Here is a 14,688-nt window from a genome sequence, read left to right as displayed (position 1 = left end):
CTTAACACAGGGATCGGCAGAGCCATTGCTCAGCAACAGACACATAAGGTCACATTGGTAATTAACATTCTTATTGGTTTAACACACAAGTAAAACACCTAGTTACTAACGCCTTCTTTCCTAGGCTACAATTATGACAGGGGATTTTACAAGACTGTTACTGTTGTGTCATTAACATTAACTGATCTGGAGCCCTAAAACAGAGAGAAGTAAACAGTTAGACACATTCACAAACACATAGTGTCAAACATGACTAAGTGAGGGAGGAAACTGTCGTGCTGGTTTTTGATAGACGGTTCATTGTGGAGAAGTACATACATAAATAACACTTCTTTATGCTTATAAAAGGCTTATAGCACTTGTGTTCATTATTTCATTTTATGCTTTCAAGTCAGTGCTCAAAGAGAATTGAGCCCACATCATTCTCTGTGAATACTTACATAGGTGATCAGAGGTGTGTGTGTGTCTGAATGCACGTGTGTCTAATTATCATGTGTTTGTGCGCATGCGTGTGTGAAATTAGGGTATGTGTTTGTTTAAGTGTGTGTGTACAACAGTTTAATTATGGTGTATGCATGCATGTGTGTAATTACTGTGTATGTTTGTGTGTGTGTGTTTGTGTGTGTGTGTGTGTGTGTGTGTGTGTGTGTGTGTGTGTGTGTGTGTGTGTGTGTGTGTGTGTGTGTGTGTGTGTGTGTGTGTGTGTGTGTGTAGGCCACCCGAGTCCATCAAAGAGGTTGAAGAGTCCGGAGTGGGCAGACGGCGCTGGTTACACGTGCATCAAGATTGGCACCAGCGCAATGGGAGCGCTCTGCAAGGGGTCTTGGAGAAGAGAAGGTGTAGTGACTTAGACGTTGGCGCCCACTTGTGGCTGATATGAAACACAGCAGAGAAAATGAACAGTGAACTCCTCTAGTTTCATTGCATTTGCTTATAGGCCCAACCCTAATGCCCCATTATCCATAATTGCCTCACAATAACATGTACTATGCAAATGCATTTAAAATTAATCGTATGCTACGTGTCTTGGAAATAAATGCTATAATTGTGAACCCTTATTGCAGACTGAGAATGGGATTGACAAGTATGTTATAGCAAATTGAGCATTAAAGATGTGGTGTGTTTGTAGATGATAATTAATTGCTCTAGAGTGTGCGAAACATTTGTATCTTTCTCTCTCTCTGCTGCAGTCACGCCTGCGCATCCCGTAAACATGTAGCTGTGGAATGTGGATCAGAGGGTAAGAGGGAACGCACACACGTTATCAATTACATACACACACATTCACATTCAGTTTCATACACACACATTCAGTCTCTTTTACAAAGGCCGACATGCTTTTGCTCAGTCTGCCACACACATTCTCCGTCACATCGGCCCTCACACGCTCACACAAACACAAATAGATGCACAGGCAAAGGCAGTTTAGTAAACACACACACACTCAATCACACACACACACACACACACACACACACACACACACACACACACGCACACACACACAAACACACACACACTCAGACACACACACACACACACACACACACACACACACACACACACACACACACACTCAGACACACACACACACACACACACACACACACACTCAGACACACACAAACACACACACACTCAGACACACACACACACACACACACACACACACACACACACACACACACACACACACACACACGCACACATGTCTCTCTATGTTTCCACATGGCTTAAACTATCACGACACTGTCCCCCCCTTCCTCTCTGTTTTTTGTCCTCTGTCCCCCAGACTGTGGGCGCCGGCCAGCGGTCCGTCTGGTGAAGAGGATTCTGGGAGGTCGTGTGAGTCGTCCGGGGCGCTGGCCGTGGCAGTGTTCCCTCCAGAGCGAGCCCAGCGGACACATATGCGGCTGCGTGCTCATCGGCAAGAAGTGGGCCCTCACTGTGGCGCACTGCTTTGAGGGGTGAGACGAGACACACACAGATACGAGGAGTACACACACGTGCACACACACACACACACACACACACACACACACACACACACACACACACACACACACACACACACTTATAGGTCCAGGGGTCATATCTGTAACTGTAGGCTTACTGGCAAGAAGAAGGTCTTCACCTTAGCCGACTGCCATAGGGCTGGCACACAGAAACACAAATATTATTTCATTATGCACACACACAAAATGCAAAAAAATAGGTCCTTAATGGAAAGAAAAGTACATGGCACACTATGATGAAGTGACATTTTCATACTTTTTTACCAAAAAAGAAAATGTAAAAATACAACAAGAGCACAATTATATTGCAATCGTTTTGCCTTGTCAGTTTTTTGTCAGTGGTTCTTAAAAAGCAAGTATATACTTCCCATCATGGCAGTCTCTGCTTCCAGTCATTTCTCCTCTTCTTCCTCTCTCTCTCTCTCAAATATTCCTTCTTTCTCTTGCCCTTTCCACCCTCTGTGCTACCATTTGTTCTCTCATTTCACTTTCGCTCACCCTCTCTCTCTCCTTTCCCCCTCTCTCTCTCTTCCCTCTTCCCCTCTCGCTCTCTTTCCTCTCCCCCTCTCTGTCTTTCTCCCTGTCTCCCTCTTTTCCTCTTCCCATGTCTTCCTCACTCTCTTCTTCCCTCTCTCCTCCCTGTCCCCCCCACTTCTCTTCCTCTGTCTTTCTCTGCCCCCCTCCTCCTCCTCCTCCTCCTCTTCCTCTCTGGCAGGCGTGAGAGTGCGGACGTGTGGAAGGTGGTGCTGGGCATTAATAACCTGGACCACCCGTCGGAGCACACACAGACGCGTGGCGTGGCCAGCGTGACGCTGCACCAGCGCTACAGCCGCGCCGTGGTGGACTACGACATCAGCGTGCTGGAGCTGGACCGCGAGGTGGAGATCACCAGCTACGTTCGGCCCGTCTGCCTGCCGCGCCCGGGACAGCTGCCCATGACCGACACCTACTGCTACATCACTGGCTGGGGTCACGTGGGGAACAGGAGTGAGTTAAAGACACACACACACACACACACACACACACACACACACACACACACACACACACACACACACACACACACACACACACACACACACACACACACACATTGCTTCATCACTTTCACAGGTAGGTCAGTGCAGGCATACTACTGCTGGGCCTGTGAGGAGCAAAAACATAGCTCTCTTTTGGGTGCAAAAGTCCACGCAGGGTAAGAGATTGTTTATAAAGAGTTGTTAGTGACTTGTGTTGTGTGTTCATGGTTAGTATTAGATGAAGACACACTTTAATGACCAAATGTAGTCAGTAAACCGTGAAGAGGAGGATAAGGGACACAGAGGCGGTAGAGTGACACTGCTCTAGGCAAAATATATCACCCATAAACATAAACAACAATAATATACATTATTATATGCAAGGGCGTAGGTTTGCATAGGGTTGGTAGGGACTAGTCACAACCAAAGTTTGAGAAAGACAAAAAAGTCCCTACCAATATTTTGTTAATTTGAGAAAAAAAAATATTTTTCACAATATATTTGCAAACTCATTCGTATTATATCAATACAATGTTCGACACTCAGAAGAGTTAGAAATACATTTCTAACTTTTCCAATGCGCCCTCGAGCCTGTGAGACAAGATGCTGTCATTTAATTGGCTGAAGTAGCAGAGTTAGAAACACTACGTGTGAATCCTGAAAGAGTGCTGCTAGTAGTCTGATACGGTAAGCTACTAAATTCGCCAGGAAATAATAACGCCTCATATCAGTATTTCGTTTGGTCTCAGCATTGATATTTTGACCCTTTTGTGCTCTGTAGATAGGGAAAGCCACCTAAAAAGAAAAGAGATGCCAGAAGTTTTTTCCACCCGTAGAGCTATCCATAGAGCTATCAAAAAGCCCAGGTCGCTGTTTGTTAGCTAGTCGGAAAACTACCCACATTGCAGGCTGCTAACCCTAAATCACCACCCATTGTACAATGGAAACATGTTTTGAAAGTTGTAAGTGTGTAGGGCATGTAACTTTTTCTTGCATTACATCTCGTCTTGTTGAAGCCAGACCCTGTTTAGACAATTTAACCCATGAATGTAATCAATCACACTGGCTGTTTTGAGAATAAAAAGGTGCAATAAATTGGGATGCCCAAATGTATGTAGCATATAATTCATGAATACATTATTTCATTGCACTGCAATCCAGATGATGTAGGCTTAGTACAGCTCCATAAAACCTGAACCAATTACCTACATATTACATATTAATTTCAGAACAAACAAATGCACTGCATGTACTTCGCATTAGGTAATTTTGTTCATTAAGGCAATATTTTGAACTGCATTGAGGAAACTAAGAAATCCAGTGCAGATGTAGTGCAGGTTGAGGAAGAAGCAGCTGGACCATCAGGGCTTCAGATGAGGTCTAACTCATGTTTGGGATATCCAAAAAAACATGTGATGTCAAGAAATGTGGAGAAGGTTTAGTTTTTTATTTAAACTAAGGGTTTTTTTATTCTTATTATGTTTAAATCAGTTCCTAGTTCCACAAGTTAGTACACAAATGTTAATATATTCTAATAAAGTTTGCCTGTTAAATATAACATCAACTACATTTTTGTATTTATGTTGGGGGTGGGGGGGTCTGCCGGGCAGTGTCCCTGCCAATGCTGAGACCAAACATACGCCCTTGATTATATGGCAACGACAGTACGAGCGTTCTGATTTGCTAATGCGTAGTCATGCCATCCGCTATTGCCCTCCTCACTGGTCAATACGGATCCGTTGTCTGTTTTGTATTGATCATTGTAACTTGAAGTTAGCAAGAAATTGGTTGTTACGCAACACCTGAAGCACATTAACAGCTCAACAAAACGACATGTTTTCTATTTACAATTACCATCTCTTTTCATTTACAAAAAGAAAGAAGGGATAAATGCCATATAATGAACAACGTACTAACCTTGATCGTTCAGTCATACCGGGAAATTCAGCTTTGGCATATCAACCTCGCTATCGCTCTGTCGATATGTTAAAGCCTCAGTTTGATATTTCCCAACATGACCTCACTCTCGGTTAGTAAGAGGTTAATAATATACAGTCGTATATTATTATTATTATTATTATAAACATCCTCCGAGAGCAACTTCTCCCAACCATCCAGGAACAGTTTGGTGATGAACAATGCCTTTTCCAGCATGATGGAGCACCTTGCCATGAGGCAAAAGTGATAACTAAGTGGCTCGGGGAACAAAACATTGATATTTTGAGTCCATTGGCCAGGAAACTCCCCAGACCTTAATCCCATTGAGAACTTGTGGTCAATCCTCAAGAGGCAGGTGGACAAACAAAAAAAAACTATTTCTGACAAACTCCAAGCATTGATTATGCAAGAATGGGTTGCCATCAGTCAGGATGTGGCCCAGAAGTTAATTGACAGCAAGCCAGGGCGGATTGCAGAGGTCTTGAACAAGAAGGGTCAAAACAAATATTGACTTTTTGCATTAACTTCATGTAATTGCCAAAAAAAACCAGTGACACTTGCTAAAATGTTTTTAATTATACTTCAAGTCTTCCATAGTAACATCTGACAAAAATATCTAAAGACACTAAAGCAGCAAACTTTGTAAAAATGCATATTTGTGTCTGTAGCCGGGATGGCCTTGCGGCGATGTAAAAGAAATGGAGGCAGTGTCTCAGATGTTCGGTGGTCAAAGGCAAATGTTTTAATGCCGGTTGCAGCAGGCAAACAGGCCAGAATGGAGAAAAAGAAAGACGAACAAAAACTCCAAAACATCAGATCTCAATAAATAAATAACTCCCTAAACAATTCAGCTTCAACAAGGAACAGTAAACTCTCAATTATCCTGAGTTTCGTAACTAGTTGTAGCGCTCCAATCTAAAGAGTGAACATAGGCTACATAGGTCGTCTGGAGGGGTTGGAAGTTGTTCCCCATCAGACTCATCGCTCTCGCAGACCCGTTCTGCGCCGGTATTTATCTACCCCGGCCTGAACCATTAGTCTACACATTGCAAATCAATTCGACTCATTATTCAATCACTACATTTCTCTTTAAAACTACAGACGGGTTTAAACACATACAATATGATTATAATACATAGCACTGTAAATCAGTCACCAGTTGTCACACCCCCTCTCATTAGTGAAACTTGGCCTGCGCACGTCTGATGCGGATGCACCCACCGTTCAAAGGTCATTCCCAACTTTCTGATCGGGTTGTTCCTATGTCGCATCTGCAAGTCCACACGCTTTCAGTCCCGGTATGTTTTGGCTGTTGAATGTCCATAATGAGGTAGGTAAACTGATTGTAGTGAAGTATGATGGTGGTGGTTGTTTGTGTGTGTCAATCAGGGGCGGTTCTAGCAAATTGGAGGCCCTGGGCAAAGAACAATGTTGAGGCCCCCCCCCCCCCCCCCAAAAAAAAAGAAATCGTTTTAATGTTATGTGGAACTGACATTTATTGTGAGTATATGACTTTAACAATTCAACAGTTGTACATTATTTTAATTATGAGGTTTTGAGTGCAGTGTTTTAGTAGTGTAATTTTTTTATCTCTTAATCAAAACAATGTTACTTGTTACTTTTGATTAATGCTTTATAGTTCTGTTTCTGAATGTTTTCAACTGCAACTTCCAAATTTGTAGAGGTCCTGTTTTAACCATTTCAATTCTCTCTCTATCTGTTAATTTGTCACGCCATAGGGGTCTTCACTAAACACTGTATCTCCACCATTGATGTAGGCTACTCACATTGTTGACATCACCAGCTGTGCTTGAGCTGTGTTCATGAGTCATGACCATGGCAGTATCATGCGTGTCGTCGTCAGTGCGGGTGTGACAGTGTCTCGGATATGGGCAGCTGTGGTACATGATGGCTCACCGTTTATAGAAGCAAAGCAGGCAGGCAGAGCTAGTTGGTGTCACAACAAGCTGTTTGCCTGCTGCTGCTGCTAGGAATCGCTAAACTTGGCTTAGCCGCACTTGAAACATTATCAGATGAACTAGACACATTATCAGATATTTCTTCCACTTCCACGGACGAATTCCTTGATAGGAAATTGTGTGTTACCTTAGGTAATTTCTCCCTGAACTTCTCATCCTGCCCTTTCCTCTTTCTTTTCTCGCTGCCACTTAAAAGACGTTTCACGATTAACTTTTCGACCATACACGTCACCACACGAAAAATTGTTAGTGACAGAGAAGTCACGTGACCTGGAATAATTTGTTCCATGATGGAATTAAGATACATTTTAAGATGATACTGAAAAGAAAATAATCGTTTTTCATGCTTATTATGAATTGTCAATTTTTTTTGCAATGCCAAGTGATTTATTTTAATTAGCAAAAAAAATTTAAAATCGGAAATACGACGAGGCCCCCCAGGTGGCCGAGGCCCTGGGCAACTGCCCGGTTTGCCCGTTCGTCCGGTCCGCCCCTGGTGTCAATAAACCGTGTCCACGTACTCCAAGCTGTCAACTGTGTATGTTTTGGCCACGGAATCTATTACCGTCGCGGTAACGGGCAACTGCACCGTTACATTTCCCCCCTCCTCTACAGACGACGTCTGTCGTCCCAGGGAAGAACACGGCCCTTGGTGTCTAGCCGGGCAGACTGGGACACATCCGCCCCTCTCGCCTTGAAGTTTCTGAGGCTGGTTCACAGCCTGCTCCTCTGGCTGTGGAAGGGCATCGCGGACCTTGGTTGGCTCGAGTCTCGGTCGCATCTTCGACACTTCCCCCGGTTGAGGCTCCAGTTTCTTCTGACACCAAATGTAGCCGGGATGGCCTCGCGGCGATGTAAAAGAAATGGAGGCAGTGTCTCAGATGTTCGGTGGTCAAAGGCAAATGTTTTTATGCCGGTTGCAGCAGGCAAACAGGCCAGAATGGAGAAAAAGAAAGACGAACAAAAACTCCAAAACATCAGATCTCAATAAATAAATAACTCCCTAAACAATTCAGCTTCAACAAGGAACAGTAAACTCTCAATTATCCTGAGTTTCTTAACTAGTTGTAGCGCTTCAATCTAAACAGTGAACATAGGCTATAGGTCGTCTGGAGGGGTTGGAAGTTGTTCCCCATCAGACTCATCGCTCTCGCAGACCCTTCTGCGCCGGTATTTATCTACCCCGGCCTGAACCATTAGTCTACACATTCCAAATCAATTAACGATAAAATACATATTCCGACTCATTATTCAATCACTACATTTCTCTTTAAAACTACAGACGGGTTTAAACACATACAATATGATTATAATACATAGGCCTAGCACTCTAAATCAGTCACCAGTTGTCACACCCCCTCTCATTACTGCAACTTGGCCTGCGCACGTCTGATGCGGATGCACCCACCGTTCAAAGGTCATTCCCAACTTTCTGATCGGGTTGTTCCTATGTCGCATCTGCAAGTCCACACGCTTTCAGTCCCGGTATGTTTTGGCTGTTGAATGTCCATAATGAGGTAGGCAAACTGATTGTAGTGAAGTATGATGGTGGTGGTTGTTTGTGTGTGTCAATAAACCGTGTCCACGTACTCCAAGCTGTCAACTGTGTATGTTTTGGCCACGGAATGTATTACCGTCGCGGTAACGGGCAACTGCACCGTTACAGTGTCATTCTCAAAACTTTTGGCCACGACTGTACATTACTATTACCTTGCTCTCTCTCCCTCTCTTTCACACATAAGTGATGGTATCATAAGACGCACACACACACACACACACACACACACACACACACACACACACACACACACACATAGAGTCACTCTCTCACTTACCTGCTCAAAGCAGAGGCTCCAGAAGTTCTGTTCTCACGTCTGGATTGTAGTTTTACTCTCTCTCTCTCTCTCTCTCTCTCTCTCTCTCTCTCTCTCTCTCTCTCTCTCTCTCCCTTTCTCTCTGTCTCTCTCTCTCTATCAGTGCCCTATAAGCTTCAGGAGGGGGAGGTGAGGCTCATCTCTCTGGCCCAGTGTCAGTCCTACTTCGACATGAAGACCATCACCTCACGCATGGTGTGTGCCGGGTACGAGTCAGGCACAGTGGACTCCTGCATGGTGAGTGTTTCTGTGTGTGTGTGTGTGTTTGTGTTTCTGTGTGTGTGTGTGTGTGTGTGTGTGTGTGTTTCCGTGTGTGTGGGTTTCTGTGTGAGTGTTTATACGTGTGTGTGTGTGTGTGTTTCTGTGCGTGTGTGGGTCTGTGTGTGTGTGAGTCTGTGTGTGTGAGTTTCTGTCTGTGTGTGTGTGTGTCTCTGTGTGTGTGACTCTCTGTATTCTTTGTGTGTGTGTGGTGTGTGTGTGTGTGTTTCTGTATGTGTGTGTGTGTGTCGAAGAGCAGAGTCTGTAACCTTAACATGCTATATGTGTTGCTGACCTCTATCAACATCTGTTATACAAGCATTTGTCTGATGAGGCCTTTATGTTTCTATATCTTCTGTGTGTGTGCACATGTGTGCGTGTGTGTGTGTGTGTGTGTGTGTGTGTGTGTGTGTGCGTGTTTGTGTGTGGTTGTTTATAGGGTGACAGCGGGGGTCCTCTGGTGTGTCGTGAGGGTGATGGCCGCTGGCGTCTATATGGCCTGACCTCCTGGGGCTCCGTGTGTTTCTCTAAAGTGCTGGGGCCCGGGGTCTACGCCAACGTCACACACTTCACCAGCTGGATCCAACAACAGATATACCTACGCACTTACAACCTGGACTAACATGTACACACACACACACACACACACACACCAGAACATCTGTAGTACAACACCCACTTATGCTCTTGCTCAAGTCAAAAACGCAAGGCTCACCAATACAAAGTTAAAAAACACACACACATATAAAGTATAATATATACACATATCCATATAAACATACATGCACACAGGTCACTCATACTGTGACGACACACACAAGTTATGTTTGTACGTATGCGATCTCTTCACATGTTGGACCCAGTACCAGAACTACCTGTGCTTCTTCCACCTTAAATAATCCAGTCTTTGTCTATGAGAGAGAGAGAGAGGGAGAGAGGGAGAGAGAGAGCGGGAGAGAGGGAGAGAGGTAGCAATCAGAAAGAGCATAGGGGTTTCTGAGTGAGAGAGGGTATATAAGCTTTCAGTGAAAGTGCTTCCCTAGTGCCTGTTTGTGTATCTATGTGTATCTGACTTTGGCAGACAAGCGCAAGTCTTAGATTATTTTTTCTCGTCAGGCTTTCCAGTGAAAACACTTTTTGCACCAAGAGAGAGTGTGTGTCTGTGTGTGTGTTTGTGTATGTGTGTGTAGACGGAGGTTTAAACAGATTTTACGACCAAATTCAGTGTAGCTGCAGTTGGCAAACATCTCTCTCTCTCTCTCGCTCTCTTTCTCTTTCTTTCTCTCTCTCAATCCCCCCTTTCTCTTATCTGATATGGGGACCTAAGTTTAATGTCTTCTTTCAGTGTGTTATATTTTATTATGTATATGAAGTTGCAATGCATAATTATGCACACAGACATACACACAAGTTGGAGAGCCACTGTCTGTGTCAGTGACACATAATCACGTAATTACTGTACAATAGGTATGTAAGTTTGTGTGTGTGTGTGTGTGTGTGTGTGTGGCCATGTCTGTGACTGTTACGCAATATATGCTGTTACAAAGACGCACCTGTTTGCAATGTGTAAGTGTGTGTGTGTGTGTGTATTTTGTCCTGGCTTTAATGTGTCCTCTAAGACCATACACACACTCCAGCTGTGAATACACCTCCTGGCTCTACGCCTCTCAACCATCAACATTCACTGACCTGTAGCAACTCATTTCTGTAAGTGTGCGTGTGTGTGCACACATGTGTGTTTGTAGTTATTTCCATCTGGGTGTGTATGTTTGTGTTCTGTAGGCCTATGTGGATGTGTCTTTGGTTTTCTAAAACTGTGTGTGTCTGTGTGTCCTATCTCTCAGTGTGCTAGAACATTCCGTGTAAAGTTTTTGTTGTTTTGCGTTGTGATTTTCTAAGAGTATTTTTCTACAGCTTTCTGTGGCTCTGCTCTCTCATCTGCTCTCTTATGTATCAACAATTACAAATAAAAGATTTCTATCCCCAAAACTACCTGGGTCAGCCTCAGTGTCATTTGGTTAAGGGGTCTCGCTGTCTCTCTCTCTCTTACACACAGGTACACACAATACCTGCCTAATACAATGCAGTACATCATATAACCTCACAGTGGCAATATAGTATTAATAATTCTTTGAAGCCCCTATACACTTCTATGTGGATACAAACAAACCATTCAAATGAATTGAAAGAGGTGTTCATGTATAACAGTATGTATGGGGTGCTGTTTGTAAAATGTTGCATGTTCTGAAATCCTGCTCAGTTTTGGTACATTTAGCATTATCATATTCAGTATATTTGGTACATTTAGCATTATCATATGGGAAAAAAGCACAACAATATTCAAATGTCACTTTTTCAAACATGGCCTGTTTAGGAGAAAAAAAACCATAGCCGTCTGGAGGAGGTGGTGGCATTTGTTCACCAGGAGCTTCAACAAACCGGACAGATGCAAGGCTATAGAAGAGGACAATATGGGTGGTGAAGGAGCTGAAGCAAATCAAATCACGCTAATTTGGCCAATAAAGCTACTTAATCGCCCCAACCTTATTACAATACCTAGGCCTTATTTTCATTATTCAAAATATATTGTGTTTGTGGATCATCCAACAGTAGGCTATTCAAGAGCATTTCCTTTTTTTACACACAGTAGCCTACTCGTGCAGCAGGGGACCAGCGAGGGTCTTGTATGGGGGCAACTAATGTTAAAACATAATGAGTTAGTAAATATCACATTTCTGACAATTCTCACTACTCTTACTGTGTGAATACTTATTGTGAATGGCAAAATGGCAAATTCTTCCAGGAACCCCGTCTGCTTATCAATTGATGGGGTTTGGAAGCGAAACGGAGCGTGTAGCCACCATTGATCAGATGGGATCTCAAAATTGTGTGATATCTCAGATTTGTGAGATAGTAAGTCAGAATTGCGAAATAATAAGTCACAATTCTGAGATATTATCTCACAATTGCGTGATAGTATCTCACAATTCTGAGATCCTATCTCGTGCTCAGGCATTAGGCGTCGGTCGGTCTTGGAGAGCCGCCCTATCGCCAGCTGCAACTGCTCGCTCTATAACTAGAGCTAATTCATTTGGACTTGCCATCTTGTCTGGCTGCGTGAAGTGACTAAAAGACCGCGCTTTCTCCATGCAAAAAAAAAACATTGTTACACAATGGGGAACATAGCCTTTTACCGTAAACGTTCAGTCGTCAAGTCTGCCATCTAGACTGAACATTTAACATTTACATTTATATTTAACATTTACATTTAGCATTTGATATTTGTATTTACATTTAACACTTGTATTTAACATTTATAAATAACATCGCAAATTTACAGTTTTATTTAACATTTACATTTAACATTTACATCTAGATGAAACATTTACATCTAGATGAAACATTTATATTATTTAAAAACGTTGTTTTACTGCCAAACATTATCCTTGGAAAAGCTATTGCATGAATGTCTCTTTATGTTTGAAAAAGTGACATTTGAACATTGTCGTGCGGTGGTCATATAGGTTTAGTCGGAGTTTTTTTTTCTGTTTTTTTTTTTTCTTTTTCTGTTTGCCGATTTTCTGTCAACGATTTCCGGGACACTGAAACACCGGGTACACGAAATTTGGTGGGCATGTAGCCTTACTAGATTAGCGTGGAACCACTGATTTTCGTTTTGATCCGTTGCACCCCCGTCGGACTGGACCCCTTTTAAAGAGGGTAGGGCAATTCAGTTTTCTGTGAATATGTCGAAAACCGTAGGGCTTAGGAGGACCACATTTTTTTTGTCGTCAACCATTCCACTACCACTTATTTCATGTATAGTGCCACCTAGTTACAAATGAAAAAGCAAAAATGAGGTGTTTTAATCGAATATATGTCGAAGTGCTCGAAAAATTACCAAATTTGCCAGGGACATCAAGCCTGGAACCGTCCATCTTCGGTAGAGTTTTTGTCCATGGATGGAGCAAAATGGCTCTGCAGCGCCCCCTAGAACATTGCAAAAAAACCTGCGCATTGGGGTTATTTTGGCGTAGCTTGACGGAATTCGGTACACGTCTTCATCATGCTTGGACGCACCAAAAAGTCTCTTGACGCCATGGTGGCAGGTCCACAGGAAGTCGGCCATTTTGAGTGGAAGATGCGTTTTGACGGCATTTGCACACCTCGCATCTTATCGAACTCCTCCGACAGCTTTAATGGTAACGCCTTGAAATGTGGTCCGGCTACTCTTCAGCCATGGGCGACTAAAAGTTATATTGGATTTTCTCATTAGTCGGAAGGTGTGGGCGTGGCAGACCCTCAAACTTTGCCAACTTGTTAGTGCTTGCCACAAAACACAAAGTCTCTTATAACTGTTGCGTACATTGTTTGATCCAGAGACAATATCTTAGGGTGGACGCTGGATCCGGCCCGAACGAGTACATATGCCTGACTGATATCACCTATAGCGCCACCTGTTGGTGGTTGGAAACTTCACTTTGTTTCCACACCTCGCATGTGATTGAACTCCTCCCACAGATTTAATGGTAATGCCTTCAAACGTGGTCAGGTTACTCTTCAGCAATGGGGAATTAAAAGTTATGAGAGTCTTTTACAAAGTTTGAAGGGTGTGGGCGTGGCAGACCCTCAAACTATGCACTCTTCACAACTCCAGTCACTTATAACTTATGCATATATTGTCCAAATTGCACGAAATTGAAAGTGGTGGATCATTATGAGACCCTCTGAATGCATGCCAAGTTTCGTGCAATTTTGTCCATTGGGGGCCATACAATATTTTTTTTTTATGTGACTGTACACCAACTGGCCTGTAGGTGGCCTGACACAGTTTTCTACGAATATCCCGAGAACTGTAGTTTTTTGTATGTTTGTCTAAAGGGGCCATGTCAAGCCATCCCATAACCACTCATTTTATGTATAGCGCCACCTACTTAAAAATGAAAAAGCAAACATGAGTTGAAATTGCAGGTATCTCTGGCTGACATGGTCAAAACTCCAACATAATGCATGGTCAAAACTGCAACAGATACACACACATACACAGTAGACATTCGTATGCACACATACACACACAGTAGACATATGTACGCATGCACAAATCCTTCCTTTACAGTATTTCTCTGTTCCTAAAACACATTTTTTCAAAACATGCCTCTGTTTCTCTGAACACTAAACCCAAGTTCCAACTCCCTAAACCAATTCTGCTAAACTTTAAGCACAATTCTCTGCTTTAAACACAGATTTCAATTGTTAACCGCACTTTCTTCAAACCACAACACACAATTCTCTGCTTTAGACACAGTTTTCAATTGTTAACCACATTTTCTTCAAAACACTAAGCACCGTCCTCTCTACTTTGCATGCTTCATCAATGCCAAAACCTCATTGTGTTCAAACAGAAAACACTGCTAATCAAATGACAAAACTTCCATTTCCATTCCATGTTGTGCAATTTGAAATCAAAACTTTAGCTCCTAGTTTGGAGAACAACTTATGGCAACATTGAAGTGAGTGGTGATCAGAGGGGCAGAGGAGTGAGAGTAAGAGGAGGAGGAGGAGGAAAATGATGAACAGGAAGAGCAAGACGGAGAGCCATTACTGT

The 14,688-nt window shown here is 43.0% G+C and overlaps 1 protein-coding gene across 1 annotated transcript in view; it reads left to right on the top strand.

The window, feature by feature from the left end:
* corin (corin, serine peptidase) overlaps window positions 1-11,027 on the top strand; it is a 33,157-nt gene extending 22,130 nt beyond the window's left edge. Inside the window, 6 exon segments of the mRNA XM_080838293.1 lie at window positions 715-837; window positions 1,191-1,240; window positions 1,793-1,967; window positions 2,731-3,002; window positions 8,929-9,062; window positions 9,523-11,027. Coding sequence (XP_080694419.1) covers window positions 715-837; window positions 1,191-1,240; window positions 1,793-1,967; window positions 2,731-3,002; window positions 8,929-9,062; window positions 9,523-9,705 — 937 coding nt within the window. The 3' untranslated portion in view covers window positions 9,706-11,027.
* Window positions 11,028-14,688: the final 3,661 nt, after the last annotated feature.

This window comes from Sprattus sprattus (assembly GCF_963457725.1).
Source record: "Sprattus sprattus genome assembly, chromosome: 5".
Classification (NCBI taxonomy): Eukaryota; Metazoa; Chordata; class Actinopteri; order Clupeiformes; family Clupeidae; genus Sprattus; species Sprattus sprattus.
This window is presented reverse-complemented; position numbering and strand designations above follow the sequence as displayed.